This window comes from Ricinus communis, chromosome 6, assembly GCF_019578655.1.
Source record: "Ricinus communis isolate WT05 ecotype wild-type chromosome 6, ASM1957865v1, whole genome shotgun sequence".
Classification (NCBI taxonomy): Eukaryota; Viridiplantae; Streptophyta; class Magnoliopsida; order Malpighiales; family Euphorbiaceae; genus Ricinus; species Ricinus communis.
Window position 1 is genome coordinate 15,938,639 of NC_063261.1, and position 21,722 is coordinate 15,960,360.

At 30.5% G+C, this 21,722-nt stretch overlaps 3 protein-coding genes and 1 pseudogene across 3 annotated transcripts; 1 reads left to right on the forward strand and 3 right to left on the reverse strand.

The window, feature by feature from the left end:
* Positions 1–447: 447 nt before the first annotated feature.
* Positions 448–5,243, reverse strand: LOC8277545 (zinc finger transcription factor YY1). Its single transcript, XM_002528968.4, has 6 exons — positions 4,887–5,243; positions 3,977–4,035; positions 2,577–2,776; positions 2,312–2,401; positions 1,507–1,650; positions 448–1,137 (listed from the first exon to the last, which is right to left on the reverse strand). The coding sequence occupies exons 1-6, from the start codon at positions 4,970–4,972 to the stop codon at positions 598–600; spliced, it is 1,119 nt and encodes a 372-aa protein (XP_002529014.1). The 5' UTR covers positions 4,973–5,243; the 3' UTR covers positions 448–597.
* A 3,211-nt stretch (positions 5,244–8,454) lies between these two features.
* On the reverse strand, positions 8,455–13,135 carry LOC8277544 (zinc finger transcription factor YY1). The gene is made up of 6 exons (XM_048376158.1): positions 12,633–13,135; positions 12,479–12,537; positions 11,384–11,583; positions 11,140–11,229; positions 10,343–10,486; positions 8,455–9,236 (listed from the first exon to the last, which is right to left on the reverse strand). The coding sequence occupies exons 1-6, from the start codon at positions 12,716–12,718 to the stop codon at positions 8,691–8,693; spliced, it is 1,125 nt and encodes a 374-aa protein (XP_048232115.1). The 5' UTR covers positions 12,719–13,135; the 3' UTR covers positions 8,455–8,690.
* A 1,239-nt stretch (positions 13,136–14,374) lies between these two features.
* On the forward strand, positions 14,375–15,817 carry LOC125370289 (annotated as a pseudogene).
* A 2,508-nt stretch (positions 15,818–18,325) lies between these two features.
* LOC8277543 (serine/threonine-protein kinase-like protein At5g23170) lies at positions 18,326–20,391 on the reverse strand. Its single transcript, XM_002528966.4, has 2 exons — positions 18,946–20,391; positions 18,326–18,807 (listed from the first exon to the last, which is right to left on the reverse strand). Exons 1-2 carry the CDS (start codon positions 20,043–20,045, stop codon positions 18,756–18,758), a joined length of 1,152 nt encoding a protein of 383 aa, XP_002529012.2. The 5' UTR covers positions 20,046–20,391; the 3' UTR covers positions 18,326–18,755.
* Between the last annotated feature and the right edge of the window lie 1,331 nt (positions 20,392–21,722).

Below are 21,722 nucleotides of genomic sequence, written 5' to 3' on the forward strand. Positions count from 1 at the left end.
CATTTGAAAATTCTGCTTATTTTATTAGAATTTAATTTAACTATAACTAAATTCATACAAATTTGATTATGTAGAATATTAAATTATATTTCACTCTATTTAAAGCATATAAATTTTAAATTTATAAATAAATTATATAATTTTATAAATTGCAACCCAACACTCTATAAGTCATTATTTTCACTCTTTTAAAAATCATTTTCGGTATAGTTCATCTCTAAGCATAACATTTTTCCACTAAGAAATATCTTTTTACTAAAATGTGATAAATTGTTACCATAAGATGGTCAAATGAATTCAACCTATAAGAGATTTTAATCAAAACTAAGTTGATGGATGACTAATGGCAATAGAGGTTCTTGAAAAAATATGAGCAGGATGCTGCATTAATTTAACAGATTGATCAACCAATATGAAGGCACTTGTTACAATAATATGCACCTCAGATTGAAGCAAACAATTTTCTATCCTCATTCTGTAAATTTTAGGATTACAAATTTATTCAGTTCTAATATTATTTTAGAAAGAAATGAAAAGAAAATTATATATTACAAAGGATTGGGGAGAAGGTGACGCAGCATCCTAATGTTTAGCCATTCAGTCTTCATACTCTGTCTCTTCATCATCATCCTCGTTTTCGCCATATCTCCATCCATCCTCTGCATTGTCGCGATCCTCCTCCTCAGTTTCTTCACTATCTTCTTCCTCATATGTTTCTTCTTTAACTGGCCAAGGTTTTTTCACCACATTCAAAGTGGCACGGTGTGGACTTGAACCTTTCCGTTGGGTGAGTTTTGCAGGAGGCATTTTCAAGTTTGGCTTAGGCCGGCTCTGTTTTTGGGTTTTACCATTCACATGCTTCTCAGCATAAGCATCTTGATCACTGCCTTCGTCCATCTCATTGTCAGCATTAGGAGAGGCGTTCTCAGCGTTTTCATCTGACATATGGCCAGGATGCTCTTTTCTCAAATGCAGTTTAAGCTTGTATTCATGTATATAGGCCTTTATACAACCTTCATAAGGACAAGCATAAGGACGATCTAACGTTGGAGTGGCATAGACCCCAGCAGAAGGCTTGGAAACTTTAGTTACCTTCTCAGGCGGGGTGGCATATTTCACCGTTTCTACAGTTGAATGCTGTATAATTGATGGTAAGTTGCTGAGTTTCAGATCATTTTAATTTACAAGAAAAGAACATTTGAAGATGCTCCAAGTAGGGAGATATTAAAAGACAGATGCACTAACATAGTTATACTGATACAGCTGATATATTCACTTTTGTTACAGTTCGGAATTGACTTGGCATTCAAAATTAAATGATTGCTGTGATATACTAGTTTTCTTCTAGAGTTTTATAGTCTTCACTGAATAGTGAAGAAAAGAGCAAAGGATTAAAACTAAACAGTGAAACCTGTATCTCTAGTAAAAGTAAGGACATTTGCCTTTTCAAATATAAATAATGACACCCTGTATCACAAACTCATTAGTAGAAGAACAGGAACTAACCTTTTCGTGGTGAGCTGAAACGTGGTTCTTCAGCTTGTACTCATGAGCATATCTCTTTCCACATTCTGGGTATGGGCAGATATGGTAGTTTTCTTGCGAATGTGTTTTCATATGTGATCTCAGGTTGAAATCCAGGGAAAATGCCTGCATTTCCACAAATAAAATTGGAAAAAACATGTTTACATGGACAGGTACTCTCACACAAGATATGAAAAGGTAATATCTCAAGTACATGATGCACACTTATGTTAAACACACTGGAATAAATGACCTCAGAGCTCTCACATAACCTCACTGAACAAATGCAATGACTTCCTGTCCACATCAAATACAACTTTAAGCAGGTATACCCTTTCAAGTTTTAGTCACTATTATATGAATCAATCCCTCCTATGAAAAGGGGGCTGCCATGTCGGGAAGGGTTTGCCAACACATGCTGAAGAAGAAGAAGCACAACCATATAAAATACGTACAAAGATTGGACAAAAAAGAGACAGAAGATTCTGCAACCTATACAACTTCCACATGCAATTCAAAGTTGGACAACTTTAAATTGAGTTTCAATTCTAATTCTGATAGTGAAATATAGGAAAAATTACCAAATTTATTGATAAATGCAAATAATTTCAAGAATAAAAAATCATAATAAGGAAAATATAAACTAACATCGAAAGAATTAACTAAGGCTCACAAGACAAACAGATAAATCAAGTTTGTGGAAGCATTGAACAACACAGAGTTCATCAAAGATGCCAAATAAAAGAAGAAAGAAGAACGATAGAGAGAGGGTAAATAGATTGATCACCTTACCACAACCTTCATGAGGACATACAAAATCTCTTTCGCCTGTATGAATTAAGAAGTGTCTTTTCAACTTTGAACTATCTAAAAATTTCTGCAGCATATAGGTATAACCACTTTAACACCAGTACATCATAACACATGCCTAGAAACAGGAAATTAGCAGAATAAAATGATGAAATAAAGTTCAACTCCTAAGGTTCTATTGAACAACCATAACATCCTGAAATAAACAGAAGAAAACAATATCTGAATATTGTTTTTGACACCTTTTGGCATCCTTCATAGTGACAAACATACTGTTTCTCTCCATGGATATGAGAATGCTTCCTCAAAGCACCTGCATCTATAAAGGTTTTTCCACAGCCATCATAACTGCAAAGGAAAAGAACCTCCGTAGTAGGCTCTGGTTCTGGCTCTGGTGCTGGTGGCTCTTTAGCCTTCTCTTTCAAGGCCTTCAACTGGGTTTCTATATTTTCATAAAAAAAAAAAAAAAAGCAGGGGTTGAGCAAAATTCACATGTTAAAGTCATTAATAAACTCTACCAATCTCATAAACGATTCCAAAAGCTCCTACAAATGAATCATAAGCCAGAAGATCAAGTGCCATACTTATATTTTCTAAAGTGCAAAAATAAAAACATAAGAGCCCAGCTCAAACAGAGAAAACAAAAGGCAATATAGATTCTACAATATAAATTAAAATAATTCCAATATGCTAAAATTGCATTAATACAACTTTCCTTGTAGACAACAATAGATCTTAAAATATCACTTAACAGATGATAGCAAGACAAATCTATTTTACATCTTTAGATGCAGACAAACAACCTATGGAATTTGTATCTGAACATGGAAATAGATCCTTGGGGTTGACTTTGTGTAGGTAAGACCTATAAGAGGTTCTAAAATAAAAGCTAAAAGAAAATGTAAAGCTAGGAAGCTTTCAAACAGAATATGCATACACTTCACTATCCTTCAACTAACATATCTTTGTTTTATTATACACCGCCTTTTATTGTGTTGCACCAAGTTGATGAATCTCGACTGCCATGGTTTTGTTTTCCTAAAAACTTGACTTGCAACTAGCAGGTCCTCATGCTAGAATTTAAAAAATAAGAATCTAGGAAAAAAGGCCTAAAGCAAACTGCAAGGCCAATATTTATGGAGGATAATGTACATATTGACCTCCACATTGCCTAAGAGTGCAGGTAAGAGTGTCAAAAACATTATAGGCACTTAACAATGAGAATATTAAGTATAGTTAAGCATGCATACTACTGCATTTTAAATTTAGCCACTTCTAACTATACTCGAACTTGATAACGTGTTCTAACCTCAAAACACTTCATATGTTTATCTTGAACCATAAGCTTGCAAATATTTTATTCAATATAACTTCAAATCATTGACCTTCCAGTTTTTCAAATTTTCTATTTTAATCTTTAAACTAATGCACGAACATGTATAACTGGATTGGATTTCATGATCAATCCATTATTCATGCTTGCACTTCTAATTGAGACCTTAGTAGAACATTAAACTGTTAAAGAACAATCAAACCATAAGCCTTATATTCACATAAAATCTAAGGTCCTACTCGCAAAGAACATTCAAAATTCAAACGAAACATATACATAAAATAAAGGTTGAAAATAAGTGCAATTCACCTGTTACCCATTTCAAAACATAACACTTTCCACCAGTTGCCACAACATCTTGGGGCACCCTAAGAAAATGTTGGTCAGATTATCAGCATGAAAAGCACTACATAAGCTTTACAGCTTGGTAACAACCACACAGAAAAACTGCAAGAAAAAATTAATAAAGTAGAGAAAAAGAGAACTTGAAATGTATAAAATTATCAAGACTGCATTACAGTTTTTATCCCCAGTCTTAATTTAGTGAAATAGAAATGTAAAAGAAATAAACACAAATACATAGATCGAATGACAACAATTAGTATTCACATGTAAATGTAGCCCTTGCTTGAATATGGAGTTACACATTCATACCACTTACAATAACATGTCAGTTACAAAGAACAATGGCCTATACACCAAAATTTCCTGATAGGAACATATTATTGGATAAAACAGGAAGAAGGAGTAAAGGACCGTTATTCTATTAGAAAAGCCCAATCACTGTATGTTCTGAATTTGTCATTGATTGGGTCTCAAAACATCTGCTTTCACATGGAAAATCAACAAAAAAAGTACCTTCTCGCTTCTTCTTTTTCTACTTGACAACTTTCAGCTGAGCCTAAAATCAGAACCAACATTTGCCTATCTGTTTCCTTTTCCTATTTCTTAATTATCTCCTCAACCAACGAAACAAGAGCTCAAATCAAAATTCAGGCAGAACACTCAATTACACTAACTCTAACCCAGAAGCCTAAACTCCAACCCACGGAATTAATAAATGTTTAGATCAGAATTTCATTAATCCCACCAATAAATTCTAAAGTTCAGCTCCTTTTATATGTAATCAAAACATCTAAAAATTAAACAATAACAGAAACTGCAATTATACCCACAAACACACGCACAAGAAAAATCTAAAAGACTGAAAATTTATTACCATTCTTTGAACCATTTAACAGCAGGAGTCTTGGATTTGATAATGGGACGTCTCTCGAATAAATTGTGAGCGAACTGAGTCTCCATTGAGCTCTTTTCTGTATTCAAAAAGAACTTTGTGAAGTAGTGAAGAATTTTAGGGTTTAAAAAAATTGGGATTCATTGAGAATTAGGGTTAGGGTTCGAATATTATGAGAGAAGGTGAAAGATACATGTAATACAAGAGAAAGAAAGCTTCTAATATCTGTTCATGACTTCATGTCGGACTTTTTGCCTGTCAATGTCTGGTTTTCCGAGTTTGAACCCGAATCAACCCTTGGAAAAAAAGAACCGAACCAACCAATCCGGTTCACACTCTTCTCTGATTTCTAACTTTGGAGCTAACATGGAAAGTGATTTTGTTAAGAAAATGGACTTTCTCTCCCTTTTTTTATGCATATATTAAAAAATAAATAATAAAAGCCCATTTTTAGAAATAAATCTCTCATTTTTCTGGATAAATTGGTCATAATTTTATTATGATTTGTCCAGAAATTATAAGGTAGGAAATTATGAATTCTTTTCCAGAGAAAACTAATTATATTTGTTATATAAAGCTATCTTTTTAAAAGTTGAAAAAAATAATAAATGAATAGATATTTATTTATGTGTTAAGACTACTGATACAAGATTTAATTTCTTTATTAAAATGCCAATTGCTAAGATAATAAAGGAAAAACATCAATAAATTAATATAATTTAATATATTTTTATTTTAAGATTCATGGTTTGTTTTTTGTTATTTTAGTATATTTCAAATATAATCATTAACAGATAACACTTAAATTACATAACAATGTTACTAAGTACTGCCGTGACAGTAAAAAAAATAATAGCTATACTATATTAGACGCTCTTAACACAACTATAATATTTAGTTGTTAATTGTTAATAGTTATATTTATAAAATATTAAAATAATAAATAATAAAACACATACCTTATAGTGATGATATATTAAATTATAAAATAGTTTAACGAAATTTTTTAAATATTTTTACTTTTTTTTTAGATTTAAAATTAACTTTTCTATTAATTGAAAAATCAACAGACAGCGAACTATAAAAAAAAAAAAAAAAAACTTAATGTGAGAAAAAGCTCAAATCTAAAATCTCTGGCTTCCAAAAGACAACTATCTTTCTATAGATCTCAATTGTAAATTGGCTTTAATATCATATATTTTACTTCAAAAGAAAATATATTTTTCAGTTTACACGTTGAAGAGAAACACGAACTAGGGTGTTCTTTTAACTTTTTTTTTCTGTTATTTTTCTTCAATTGAAATATAACGGTAAATTCTTGTCGTTTTTCATTTCGATTGTCATTTTCTTCTAAAATTAAGTCCCTTGCCTTAATTTTTAAAAATATTTTAATTTAGAAAAGAAAGAGAGTTTTTTAGAAATATTTTAAACTCAACAAGAAATAGCGTTTCCACTGTATAATTTTTTTTTAAATGTATCTTTTACTTTTTTCTAGAAATACAGTGTGGTTTTTTTTTAGCTGTTTTACTAAAACACAACGGAATTAGAAAAGTTAAAAATTATACTTTTAATATTTTATCGCAATAAAAATTTTAAAAAATAATACTATAAATTTGATAAAAAAATTTAAGTATTTTTATTATTTTTTCAAAAAAAAAACACCGACGGTAACGGCCCCCTACAGAAATGCATGTTAATAAGTATTATTCGTCCTACTATTCTACTACGAGAATTATATTATCTTAAATACATATATGTGTAGTATAAATGGAAGTATTGCGCTTAGAGAATACATGAAAAAATCGCAAGAGTAGAACTAATATTTTGGATGGTAAATACCCAAATTTTTAAGGGTAGAACAGACATTTTGGATGGTAAACTATCAACCAAAAAACCCTAATTGACCAACCTCTTTTTCCCTTTTCTTTTTTTGGTTAGATTTTCTCATTTACTCGTTAGTAAAATTTTGAATTAGAAATAACCATATAAGAAGCAAACTATAATCATATAAAATAGTTTTGTTCGGTCAATATCAAGTGTATTTTAGATAATGAAAGGCTTGACAAAGTAAATAGTTAAATTAAAAAAAAAAAACATTTATTACAGTAGAGTTGAAAGACCATATTGTTTTTCAATTTTTTCGAATAAGTGATTCCAGGAGATAAAAAAAGAAAAACACTCTTTAAAAATAGTCAGCGGATATTATCACAGTAAATAAAAATAACATATTTTCAATATTTATATACAAAATTATATATGTCCTAATTATCGGTGTAATATTATTTTTTTCAGTTACAAATCAGGAGAAGGGAATTCAAACTTGAAATCTTAATGAAATTACCTCGTCAGGTATTTATTTTAGTATCTGGAGCACGGAATATATGAAATAGATTATGAAGTATTAGAACTATGATTCATATTTAATATTCAGATCCCGTGACCGGATTTCAAAAAATTTTAAAGAATTAGAAGGTATAAATTAAAAGTTTTTTCCTCCTCTTTTTCTATGTTTGATTAAAGAACAAACCTTTCTTTGAATTTTTACTCATTATATTTATTCAGCAAATAAGTGATGGTACAATGATTCTTACTCAGAGAATCTTTGGACTTAGTTTGAAGTTTTTATTAAGTCATCGTGATTCTAATATGAATCTGAAGTTTCAATCGATTTATAGGATCTTAACAAGAAAATTCCTATCAATAATAATGAAAACAACAGTAAGGCTGCATTACATACAAAAAAAATACGAAAAAAATGGGTATCATTAGAGAAGGAGTCGTATATTTTATTTTAATTTTAGTATATAGTATATATATTCATGTTTATTAGTCTTTGCTACTCGTTTATCATGTATTGGTTTCTCCAATTTTAATTTCTTGAGTCCTAACGTGAAGGGTCAAAATTTAGGAGCAAATTTCAAGAAAGAAACAGGGAATTGAGAATTCGAATTGCGATTAATAATTACAGAAGGAAGAAGATGAGGTTGAATAATTCTAAAGAACAATTTTATTATTTTTATTAAATCACTAATGACAAAGACTTTTTAATTATTAAACCAAAATGTATGAGGAGTTATATTGCATTTCTAAAAATCAGAAGATGAACTATCACATTTCCACATTCTCAAAGAAATTTTAGTAATTTATTCTTATATTGCTAATAAATCATTTTTTATATTTCAAAACTGGGTGAACATAACATTCTTTTCTATATTTTCTTTTATAGTAATTTTTTTTATGTACATATATTTAAATTTAATATAGAGTGTGTCGGATTTGGTAGACATATATCTATATTTACTCTAGAGCGTCCGAGCGAGACTTTTACGGATTGCAAAATACTCTCTCAAAAAACTTATTGCAACTAAATATCATTAGTTAAATTAAAAAAGACCATTACCATATTATCTACGTATTTTTAGATATAATAATTTCTTTTAATTACAATTTGAACTTAAAATCCTAATTTAAATTGAAAGATATACCTAAGGCCAAGTTATATCTGTGGGCCTAATCCCAATGAGATCAAAATTTTAACTAATTATGGCCATTTGACAAAGGCATTAATATTTAATCATTTCATGGTAGTTCATTTACAACAAAAAATCTAAAGCATGTAAATAATAAATGGACATATATAAAAGAATATCGCCTAGGATTTCCCCTAAAAGAAATATTACCTAAAATTACAAAATTCTGAGCATTATATAAGAAATGAAATGAAAATTATATCACAAAAGGGGGGAGAAGAAAAGGCGAGGAAGCATCCTAGTTATGTTTAGCCGTTCACTCTTCATGCTCTGTGTCTTCATCATCATCCTCATTGTTTTCCCCATATCTCCATCCATCTTCTGCATTGTCGTCACGGTCCTCATCCTCGGTTTCTTCACTATCTTCTTCCTCGTATGTTTCTTCTTTAACTGGCCAAGGTTTTTTCACCACATTTGTAGTGGCCCGAGATAGACTTGAGCCTTTCCGTCGAGTGAGTTTTGCAGGAGGCATCTTCAAGTTTGGCTTGGCACGATTCTGTTTCTTGCTTTTACGATTCACACGTTTCTCAGCATAGACATCTTGATCACTGGCCTCATTCATATAGTTGTCAGCATTCAGAGAGGCATGCACAGCATCTTCATCAGACGTATGGCCAGGATGCTCTTTTCTCAAGTGCAGTTTAAGTTTGTATTCATGTATGTAGGCCTTTATACAACCTTCATAAGGACAGGCATAAGGATGATCGGGTGATGGAGTGGCATAGACCCCAGCAAAAGGCTTGCGAATTTTAGCTGTCTTCTCTAGAGGTGTGGCATATTTCACTGGCTCCACAGTTGCGTGCTGTAGGATTCAAAGAGACTGAGATTCAGATCATTCAAACGTACAAGAAAATGACATACTAAGATGCCATAAATCAGAAAGGACGTAATAAAGACAGATAAGCCAACATAGTTATACAGTATATAAATGAGATCCATTCCAAGTAATATGTACTACAGCAATCAATCAAGAGAAATCTGTTTCACAATACTGAATCAATTCCAAACTATAACCAAAGTGAATATCAGCTGCATCAAAGATAGGATCGAGAGTCGGAGAAACTAGACTAGTACAACGCCAACCTGTGATGCTGTCTCATTGCCTCACATGTAACAACTGCTGTGCATCAAACGATAGGGACAGTGCATGACACTATTATCAATTAAAACATAAAAGCAAACTCTTTGTCAAAAAAAGTTCTGGATCTTCTGGTATAAACCATTAAATACACTTACACTAAGAAAACAGAAAAAGAAAAGAATTTATAAAGCATATAATTGATATTGTTCAGATTAGTCTTTTATATTGGTAGCTAATCCCAAACGATTACTTTTCATGTAAATCTTTAATCTTCTTTGTGCTTATTTCTGATTGTTTGCCTCTTGCTATTGAGAAATTTGTGCTCTGTATTTTCAGGAAAATGAGACTTGTGAGCATTAGTTTTTTCTTTTTTCCTTTTCAAAATATTTTGTTGAATTTAATGTACTTATGTGGCACACAGGTTATTTTGCAAAGGTTTTGTAAAGGCTGTTTATTCTAGCCAAAGTTGGCAAGCAATGGGTTTGGTAGTCAAGGTTATTTTGCAATTATTACAGAATAAGTTTTTTTTTGGCTTCACTAGGGTGTTCCAAATTTGAATTTGGATTCTTTTAAAGGAGGTTTCTGTAGCACAAAGTCAACGGTATTGGAGAATTCTTGTAGAAGCTGCTCTTCTCTCTCTCTCTCTCTCTCTCTCTCTCTCTCTCTCTCTCTCATCTAACTTTACATGCATCTTCAATAGATTCACTGATTAATTAGAAAGAAGAATGAAAAAAAAAAAAAAAAAAAGAAGAAGAAGCTAGGTGCTTCAAAAATTAGACACTGAAACTACATATCACAAACTTCTCAGTGAAAGGAAAGAAGCTAACCTTTTCATGGTGAGCTGAAATGTGGTTCTTCAGCTTGTACTCATGAGCATATCTCTTTCCACATTCTGTATATGGGCAAAGATGGTAGTTTCCTTGTGAATGTGTTTTCATATGTGACCTCAGGTTGAAATCCAGGGAAAATGCCTAAATTTCCATGATAAAATTGGAAAAACATTAATATCGTATGGAAGTGTGTTCTACACAAGATATGTATAGGTAAATATCTCAAAGTCCATAATGCACAATGATATAAAACACACTAGAGTAAGTAGAAAACAGAGCTCCGTCATAGCCTCACTGATCAAAAGCATTAACTTCCTCTCCACTTGAGATTTATGCATGACTTGAAGCAGCTATTTCCTTTCCAAGTTTTAAGTCATCAGTTATTTGAATTAAGCATTGACCCAGGAAAGGGCTGCAATTAGGGAAGGGATTGCCAACACACATAGAACATGAAGAAGAAGCACAACCAAAGAAAAACGTAAGTAGAGACATAGAGTTATGTCTCCTATACAACTTCCATATGCAATAATCAAAGTTGAAAAACTTAAAATTGATCCTTAATTCTGATTGTGAAGTATAGGAAAATTAACAAATTCATTCATAAATGTGAATAAATTCAAGGATAAAATATTTAAATCTGAAGAAAATGTAAACAAAAATCAAAAGCATCACTTCAAGCCCACAAGTAAAACCGATAAGTTCATGTTGGTAGAAGCATTGAACCAAATAAACTTCATCACCAAATGCAAAATAACAAAACATAGAGATATAGGGGGGGAAAATAGGTTAATCACCTTACCACAGCCTTCATGAGGACATATAAAATCTCTTTCGCCTGTATGACTTAAATAGTGTCTTCTCAACTTTGAACCATCTAAAAATTTCTGCAGCAAAAGACATAACCGCTTTAATATTATAAAAAGGAAACACAAGAAAAATCTATGAAGTGCGTTACAATTCCCAAGTTATATCAGACGACCATAATATCCTTGAAATAAAACAGAAGAAAAGAAAATCAGAAAAATATATTTTTGACACCTTAGTACATCCTTCATAATGACAAGCATATTGTTTCTCCCCATGGATATGAGCATGCTTTCTCAAAGCACCAGCATCTATAAAGGTTTTTCCACAGCCTTCATTACTGCAAAGGAAAAGAACCTCAGTAGTAGGCTCTGGTTCTGGCTCCGGTTCTGGTGGTTCTTCATTCTTCTCTTTCAAGGCCTTCAATTGGTTTTCTACATGTAAAAGAGAAAGAAAAAGAGAGAGTTAAGCAAATTCACGTGTTAAAGTCATAAATCAAAGTTCAATTAGCGAAACTCTCTAAGGTTCATCTTCATGAATAACTCCCAAAAGCTCACCAAAATTGAATTATAAACCAGAAGATCAAGTGCCAAATGTGAGTTGTTTAAAGTAAACCGCAAGGACCAAAATATACAAGACAGCAGCTCAAGAGAAGAAAAGAGAAGGCAATATAAAGTTCTAGAACCTAAGATTAAATATTAATGAAACATGAAAATCTGATTGATACAAGTTTCCTGGTAGACAACAGAAAATAGCAAGATATATCTATTTTTAATTGCAACTCTGCGCATACATAAGGACAGCCTACGAAATTTATTAGTGAACGAGGATACAAATCCTAGAAGTGACTTGCATCATTTTCTTTTTTATTTGAAATAATAACATTTTTTGAAAACTGAAGCAACTTGAAAGGCTAAAAGTTATAAAAGATGAGTGTACACTATTGACTTCCAGATAGCCTACGGTTGCAGATAAATAACCCTACATTGTCTGAGACAATTTACGACACTGAATTCAGAGTCCATCAACAATAGTGCATAAGATATCATAACTTGCCTCGACAATGAGAACATGAATTATATAATAGTGCAAGCATAACAACTGCAGCTTTTCTTTAGCTACTTCTAACTATACTCGAACTTGATAACAAGTTGTAACCTCAACACAGTTAAATGTTTCTTAAACCATATGCTTGCAAAATCATTATTCCATATACTTCAAATTGATTGACCTTCAAACATTATGAAAAACAATTTTATTCTGAAAAATAAAAACCACATAATTCAACTTAAATTTTATTCTGCAAACAAAGAACATTTAAAAATTCACCTGTTACCCATTTCAAAACCAAACACCTTCCACCAGTTGCAGCGACATCTTGGGGTACCCTAAAGCAAAAATATTGATCAGGTTATCAGCAATGCATTAACAGAAACTACAATTTATCATACAATTTCTTTAAAAAAAAAAAACCCCTCAGTACCATTCTCTGAACCATTTCACTGCAGGAGCGTTGGACTTGATAATGGAACGTCTCTCAAATAAATTCTGAATAAATTGAGTCTCCATTGACTTTTTTTGTCTTTATTTTATTCAAAAGAGAATGGTTTGTGAAGCACTCTATAATTTTAGGGTTAAAAATTGGGATTCTTTGAGAATTAAGGTCAGTATTTAGAAACAAAAATCAGAATTGAGGGAAAAAGAGGAAAGGGTCCTATTATATACATAATAGAGAAGAAAGCTTCGAGCGTAGTTGTTCATGTCGGATTTGGAGTCTGTTACGTTAAGTTTTCTGACCCGGTATGAACCGACCCGATCCAGTCCTCTCTGCTGTCGAACTTGTATGGCTGAAACCTGAGTACTGCTACTGGTATTAAAACGACGACGACTACTACTGCCACTCACTACTACGACGGAGCTATGCAGATGTTATTGAAAGTTTAAATTATTACTCTTGCTAGTTTCTTTCTTGGCTTAATTCTAAATAAATTCTGAATTATTTTCGAATTTAACATACATTTTTTTATTCTTTAATACATATATAGAGTTAATTTAGAAATACCGAATGAAATCTTTTTATTTTAAAATTTTAATAATAATATATAAAATTTTAATTTTAATTTTAATTTTAAAAAATATATCAATCAAATTTATAATAGAATCGTAATTTCTGGCTATTATAAAAAAGAGATTGAATTAGTATTAAAATTTATTGAGTTAGTATCATTTAAGTAAATAAATAAATAACATAATAATAAATATTTTTATTTTATATTTTATTCATCTTTATTGAAGTTGAAAAGAAAATATAATACTCTAATCTTTCATCCACTTTTATCTTCTTTTTTTTCTTCATTGTTAACTGTTGAAAGCATTTCAAGCTTTAATTTGTAGGATTTTAAATATAAATAGTAAAAGAAAGATTGTAATGCAGACTTTTTTTTTTTATAGCGGAGGTTCCATCAATAAATTTTAATTGATAATTTTATTGAAAATTTAAATTAAAATAAATATTAAAATATTATTAATATTAAAAAATAAAATCACATAAAAAAATAAAAATGAATGCAAAATACAATATTTATTTAGCACTTAATCTTCTTTTCGCATATATTTAATTGTTTGAATTTCAATCCTTTAAGTGGCATCTAATTTCTTAAATTTTAAGTTTTTTTAAATGTTCATACAATTGACTCCTAAAAAAGTACAGACTTATACATTTAAAAAGAAACAAGTAAATCATTATTAAAAAGAATTATAATCTATTATCTAATAATATTTTTTACCTCTATAAATTGAATATATGATAAATGATTTTGAGAAAAGATTACTATAGAACCTCTATAAAATAATAATTTTGGGACCATAAAAAATTATAATTTTTTAAAGGTTTTTATTTTATCGATAAATTAATAAAATAATTTAATATTTATTATTTTAGACAATAGTTAATATTTTATACATTATTTTTTATTAAATTCATATAAAATTAATGAAGGAATTAAAGAATTTAGAAATGATCTTTGATATTCTATATGCATGATGGATGATGATGCATTGAATCAGAGCTAATTTTGAGAATGATGTGATTTAAAATACAATGCATACATGTAACTACATTAGAATATGAAGTGTTTCAAGTGCATAATAAAATATTTATAAATAGAAATATATACTTTAATTTCATATATCAAAATATAAAAATTCATATATATTTTTTCCTCCATAGCTTCTCATTTGAAAGGTGTAAAAAAATCTACACTAACAGATGAAATGCGAAAAGCATTATGTGAGTACAAAAATGAGTATCCCTTTTCAAGTCAAAAAGATTTGCAACAATCGATACAATAAAAGTTTGGTCTCTCCCTCAGCTAAGGAACAATATCAAATACTCTTAAAAGGTCAGCAGAATATTCGTCAAAAGTGATAACAAATAGCAATGTTAAAAGGCACAAATTAGCCAAATATTCTGAATTAGAAAAGGTATTGTATGAGTGATTTTTCCAATATCAAGAGAAAGTAAACATAACCGGAGAAATGATTCAAACTAAAGTAAAAGAGTTCCTTCAGAAAATATATGGTGATGCGGATTCAGATTTTAACTTCTCAAGTAGTTGGCTAGAGTAGTTCAAGGCGAGACATGGGATTAAGTCTTATAAAAAATTTGATAAAAGTGGTTCAGTTGTCATGGAGAATATTGAAAATGTTTTACCTAAAATTCAAGCTAAATTGGACAAGTTTCATTAGAATGATATTTTATAATATGGATGAAATATAATTATTTATCATTTGTAAGCTGATCATTCACCAGCTACAAAGCAATTAGAAGGAAGGAAAAAGGCCAAGGAAAGACTTATTGTTACTGTTTGTTGCAATGTGGATTATTCATATAAAGTGCCTCTGTGGATTTTTGGTAAGTTTGCTAATCCCAGATACTTTAAAAATATAAATATTGGCAATCTTAGTTGTCATTATCGAACCAATAAGAAAGCATGGATTATTGGATTACTTTTTTAAGAATTTGTTCGTTGGTTTGACTATAGAATGACCGATAAAAAAGTATTATTTATCGTAGACAATTGTCCAGCCCATCCCAAGGTTATCGAAGGCTTGAGAAATGTTAAATTATTCTTTTTGCCTCGAAATACAACATCAAAAATTCAACCATATAATGCTAGAATTATTCGAACACTTAAGGTTTATTATCGGCGTTGTTTTTATGCTAGTATTTTGGAAGGCTGTGGGATGGGAGCAATAAGTCCTGAAAAAATTATTGTGCTAGATGCTATCAATTTTATTAATGCTACATGGAATATTGATGTGAAGACGACAACTATTGCAAATTGTTTCAAACATTGCAAAATTCGATTCGAGGAAGGTATGCCTCTAGAACAAGAAATTGATAACGTTGAAAGAATTCATGGACTTGAAGATGTTATTTCTAATCTGCACTATAGAAATGCCATGAACATTAAGCAAATTTTAAATTATCCAAGTAAAAATAACGCTTTAATGGAATCACCTACAGATGAAGAAATTATTGAAGGAGTAATGGATGTGCCAGCTAATGACGATCAAGATCCAAATGATAGTAATGTTTTACCACATGTTTCTCCAAAAGAGGTTTTTCATGCAGTGGAGACCTTAAAAAATTACTTGCTTCAATAGCAGAAAAATATACCAGATGTGGTCTACGCTTTGTAAAAGGTTAAAGATGAAATTGAATTTAGTTCACTTGCAAAAAAGAAATAATTGACTATAAATATATATTTTAAGAAGGAATAAAATTTTGAAAATAGAAGTTATCTAGAACGTGTTTTATTTTATAAATTTACACAATATATATAAATTTTCATATGTATTTAATGAATTATCATTTTATATTTTTAATTGACCTTAAGAAATTTTTTAAAAATTATTATCTTATAAATTTAGCGTAATTATTATTTTATCCATTGACCCAAATCGGGATCGAAAAAGATTATTATTCAGTCGAAATTATTAATTTATCGAATATTAATTTATAGAGTTCTACTTCCATAATTTACCTGCATAATTAGGCATTGGATATTGATATCTCAATATCCCCCTCGATTGTCTTCTAGGCATTCCACTAAAAAAAAAATAATCTTAGAAAACCATTTAAGTTATAATATGATTTGACCTATATAATAAGGCTATACCAAAAATAATACTTTCTTTGTGTTGATTTATTTTCATTGGTAAAAGTATACCTTACTCATTATGCTTTTAAATAAAAATAAGATAAATCTTGTAATTTGCATTTTATTTTATGCTCTATAAGAGTATGATTGTCTTTATTTATTAATATTATATTAACTTTAGAAAATACACAATTATTTAAATTCTTACTAATTTATTAAATTTATGACTTCCACTTTATGGACATACTAAATCAATAGTAGATTTAACAGATAATTCAGTCTTTTCAAGGTCATTAGCAGCAACTCTATAAGCAAATAAGATCAATTTGTCTTCGTGACCTAACTAAACATGTGTCAATTATTGGTCAAGAAATAAGTAGATGAGCATGTTTTGCTTTTAAGGGAAACAACTTCGAAATATATTCCTTCAAATTTAAGTTGACATCTATGAGCTATGCAAATTCCTTCATTGTCTTACCACTAATGCTTTCTTGTACTTTTGTTCTTCTAGTCTGGTAATTTTTTCAGTATATATATATGTAAATTTAATTTTTTAAGAATTTTAACACAACTGTGTATCTAAATTTTAAAAATTTTAGTTAAGTTAGAAGAGACGTTTACCGTCTCATTTAGAGGCTCATGAGTTTCTAATTTTTTAATCGTTACATTATTATTGTAAGGGTGATTATGAACTCTTGATAATTTTTGGCCCTGCTGGCGGTTTCTCTTTGTGGCCATTTTTAGCCCATTGATGCTCTTCTCAGTCATATAGCCATGCCTTAACCTATATTTACTAGTTCCTCCTTGCTCTTTTCTGGCCATGCTTAAACGTCTCTTGCCTTTACTGCCCTAATAAGTTGCAAACTCTTCTTTCAAGTCTGGAGTGGGCTTCATGGGTATATTGTAGTTTTTTAATTCCTCGGACATGCAGTCTAATTGTTAAGATCATTCCAAATTCTTTGTCCAGGTTCTTTGGGCATGTGTTGTCTAAGGGATAATTTCAAATGCTCCCTAGGTTCAACATAATCTGCAAATTACATCCTCTAGTTTTAAAAAATATACACTTTCATCCTTCCTTTTTATATATCGTTTGTCATAATAATCTTTTTATTAATAGTCTGTTAGTTTGTCAAAGTATTGAGGTGTTATATTTTACTAACTTAGAAAGATAATTTTTTTATCTTTATGTGAGTTTATATTAAATTAAAATTTATTTTAAAATAAAATAAAGATATTTTCATTTAAATTAAAAAATATATAACACTTAATTTTCTTTCATCTAAAAAAATAACAATTCATATTTAAAAAAAAATAATAAAAATACAGAATTGAACAAACTCTATAACCCTTTTCAGTAATCTTACACAATACTAACATCTAGTTAATACGAAAAATGTGAATACATATTATTAAAAAAATAAAAAATATAAGTAGAGGTTATGCTAAATTGCAGGAGGTGTTTATAAATTTTCCCATTGTCTTAGCCTAATAACTACTTATTGGACTAACTTTATGGCCACTAGGATGGTCTACTGATGCTTAGCCCAAACCATAAATTTGATTTATGAAAAGAAAATGTTTAAATGCTTAATTTCATCATAGAAATTCTTTTTTATTTAAAATATTCATAAAGTAATAACTATGTAATTTGAGATTAATTTCAAATTTTTTATGTTAGCACCAATCTCAAAGCTGAATGAAATCAAAGCCAATGGAAAAGACTCAATGAATAATTCTATAGAAGGCATAAATACCTTAAATACTATTTCTCTCATGTTTGAATCAATCGGTGAAAGCATTTTAATCATTAGATTACCATTCTATATAGTGACCATGCAAATTATTCATATTAATTAATGAAAAAGAAAATGTTTAATTGCAAGATTCACATGAATATGGAAGATGAATACACAAGAATAATTAGGTGAAGAACCAAATAATCCAATCTCATTAAAATAGTATCAATGACCTTTAAAAGGACTCCAATTAGTATATAATAAGGCGAAAAAAGAAAAGAAAAAGAAAAGGTAGACTCCAATTTTAATTAGTAAATTGTGATAATTCAAAAACAAAAGTAGAGATGTAACATCAGAATTCACAATAGAATGACAGGGCATCGAACCAGTCTTTCTTTTATTCCTCACCCACCAACTTTTTTGGGAATCTTCTGTTTGGACTGCATGCCCTGCAGGTTTCGTTTTATTTTATTCAAACCCTTGAATCATTCAATATTGTCATTCACAATTTGAAAGTTTATTTTATGCACATAACCTCATATGCATGCTTCCTTTTCAGTCGTTGAATCGAGCGACTGAGCATTCATTCAATGCTGCCCACTTGATCTGACGGTTGATACTCTCGTGCGCACATAAAAAAACATGATACTTCACCCAGAAAAAGAAATCCAAAGTTTGACCTAGTTGAGTTGATTGACTCAGTTCTTAACCTCTGCAACTTTGCTCAACCTTGGCATTAATTTTTTTTTCTAGCCCCCTGGCACAGTATTATTGGGTGAATAACATATAAAAAATATATATCTAATTTAAATATAAAAATATTTAAAATATATATCACTCGTTTAACAATTTAGTATAGCATATCAAAAGCAGTTAAAGAATTGGATTTAGTTACTTGATTGTAATATCGGCCAGTATTTCCCTTAATAAAATCTTCCCTTTTGAAATATCACTGTAATCTCCACCTTTCTGGACATGGAATTTTCTAGCCAATTTTCTTTGCCTTCTAATTGCCATAAGACTCCTTATGAGGCCAATCCAGCTGCTGGTTGGTGCTACTCTTACCCTTTCAACCAAGCAACTATTGTTCATTCCCATGGCCATAACAATATCACCGATTGATGGGCGATTTTCTTCATTGGAAGATACACAACGTGCAGCCACATATAGCAAATGCCTAATCGTGCCCTCAATAAATGGTGGTGGCAACCCAATTCTTGTATCACAAATTTCCATTAGCCCCTCCTTCAGAATTAGTGGCACTGCCCATTCTACTACTGAAGTCGGTGACCTATTCACATCAATAGCTTTTCTACCACTAATGATCTCTAACAAAACTACTCCATAACTGAAAACATCATTTTTAGTACTTAATTTACTAGGGATAGTATAGCTAGGGTCCATGTACCCTATCGTGCCAGCGGGTTGACTCGCTTGATGACTCGATGTTGATGAGTCGACTCGTGACACGGCGAGTCCGTAGTCTGCTAACTTGGCGTTCCAGTTTGAGTCGAACAACACATTAGCAGACTTGATATCTCTGTGAATAACCAAAGGCTTGCCTTCGTGAAGGAACTGTATTGCCTTGGCTATTTGGAGAGCAATTTCTACACGTTTAGGCCAAGAAGGTGGTGCTTTAGCTGCATGCAACAGGTCCTGAAGAGAACCATTAGGCATAAACTCCATGACAAGAAGCTTGCTCATGATCATCATCTTCTCCTTTTCATTTTCCTTGCTACTACTTGTTCCGAGAAAGCTGATGATGTATGGACTCGGACGTAGTGATGATAACACAGATATTTCATTCTCAAGCTTCTTGGAATTGTCGTTGAAAACATGATCAATACCAATGGATGATTTCTTGATTGCAAGAATCTTGTTTTCCTGAACCAGTACGCCTTTATACACTGATCCATGACTACCTTTCCCTACAAGGCTTGAAGGGGAGAAGCTTTCAGTTGCTTTTACAAGTTCTTGATAGTCAAACTCTGCCATTTTTTCCTTTTCTTTTCTTGTTCTTTTCTTATTGTTGTTTGGGTAGAGAGAAAGTGAGTGGGGTAGTAAGGTACAGAAAGAAAGAAAGTGAGGACAGACTGGTTCTGGTTGGTTGGTTATGTTATGGGTTGTTTGTTTGGAGGGAAAGTGGAATTTTCTTGGGCATGAAATGTAAAGGAAAAAAGAAATGTATAGATTTTAGGGTGGCAGAGAATAAAGGAGCTTTGGGTTTGGGCAGAAGCATGAAAAGATGCAAATTATAATGAAAGAATTATTGAAGAAAGGAAAAGGTCACAACTTATAATAAAAATAATTAAAATCATAAATAAATAAATAAATAAAAGGAAAGAAGGAAAAGGTGATGAATTTAGAATGAAAGAGTTGGAGAAAAGCAAAGAGTGTCCTAGTTAAAAGGAAATACTTCTGACGATGGATAAGACTTAGCTGTCTTTTTGGGTCCCTCACCACTTTTTCTCCTTCATGTTTTCATTACTTAACATGCTATAATTGAAATCTTAATTAACCAATTGTGTCTATAATTACTAACTCTTTTCTTTTTGTTAATGTGACTAGATTGTGAGTTTACTACTATTACTAAGTTGAAGTATATGGTAATGTAATTTGGAGTTTAACAGGGTACCTAAGAAAACAAAGTATGATGGTTAATTCATGAAATAGAAATAAAATTATGAACAGTATACTCTGTTGCAAGTCTCAAGAGATATGGAAGGGTTAGGACCAATAAGGGTATAAGAATCATAATCATATCTAAAAGATGATAAATTTAAGGAGAAACAGCTTTTTATTTGTCTATTTATTCTAAGGAAAAAAAAAAAGGTAACATGTATGCATTCTAACTGTATACCTATAGGCCATATCAGTTGATAAATGACATATTTTTTTATCAATAATAAATAATTAATGCTCTATTTATCTTTCGGAAAATATTTGTTAAGAAAATATTTCTCAGTTTTTTCTATGTTTGAAATGGTTAAAAAATAAATTAAGAAAAAAAATTCTATTAACGAAAAGAAAAATCTTACGTCTTTAAATTGAAATGACTTGTCATTTTAGAAATAGAAAGATATTCTTCACAAGATATTTTTACGGAAAATTATTTTGTCGAAATATTCTCTAAAAATAAATTATTTTTTATGAAACAAATAGAGTTTAAGCAGAGTATCATATATATATATATATATATATATATATATATATATATTGATTATAGTATATACACACCTAAAATAGATCATTCTTAATTTTTATTTCCTCAAATTGAAAAGAATAATGAAGTCAAATTTGAGAAAGACAAAAAAAGGGGTAAAAAGCCCTTCTTATTATGTCTTCTCCTCTTATTTGTAGAAAGATAAGATTGAATTAAAAAAAAAAAAAAAAGAAGCAGAATACAAATATTGAGAAAAAGGAGAGACCCCAAGGAGCTAGATTATGAGGAGAAGGTAGGACATTGTCTTCTCTTCTAACAAAATGAAAGGAGAAGTTACTAAGATAAAGCTTTAGATTTTCAATATCTTGAACAATAGCTGCAGAAGCCACCGGCCGATTAGAGGCCGTATTGATAATAGATTGGCCGGCGTCTTTTCTGAAGTTGACTTCCTTCCAATTCTTTGAGATAGCCCAGGAAAACTCTATCATACGTCTGATTATTTATTGCAA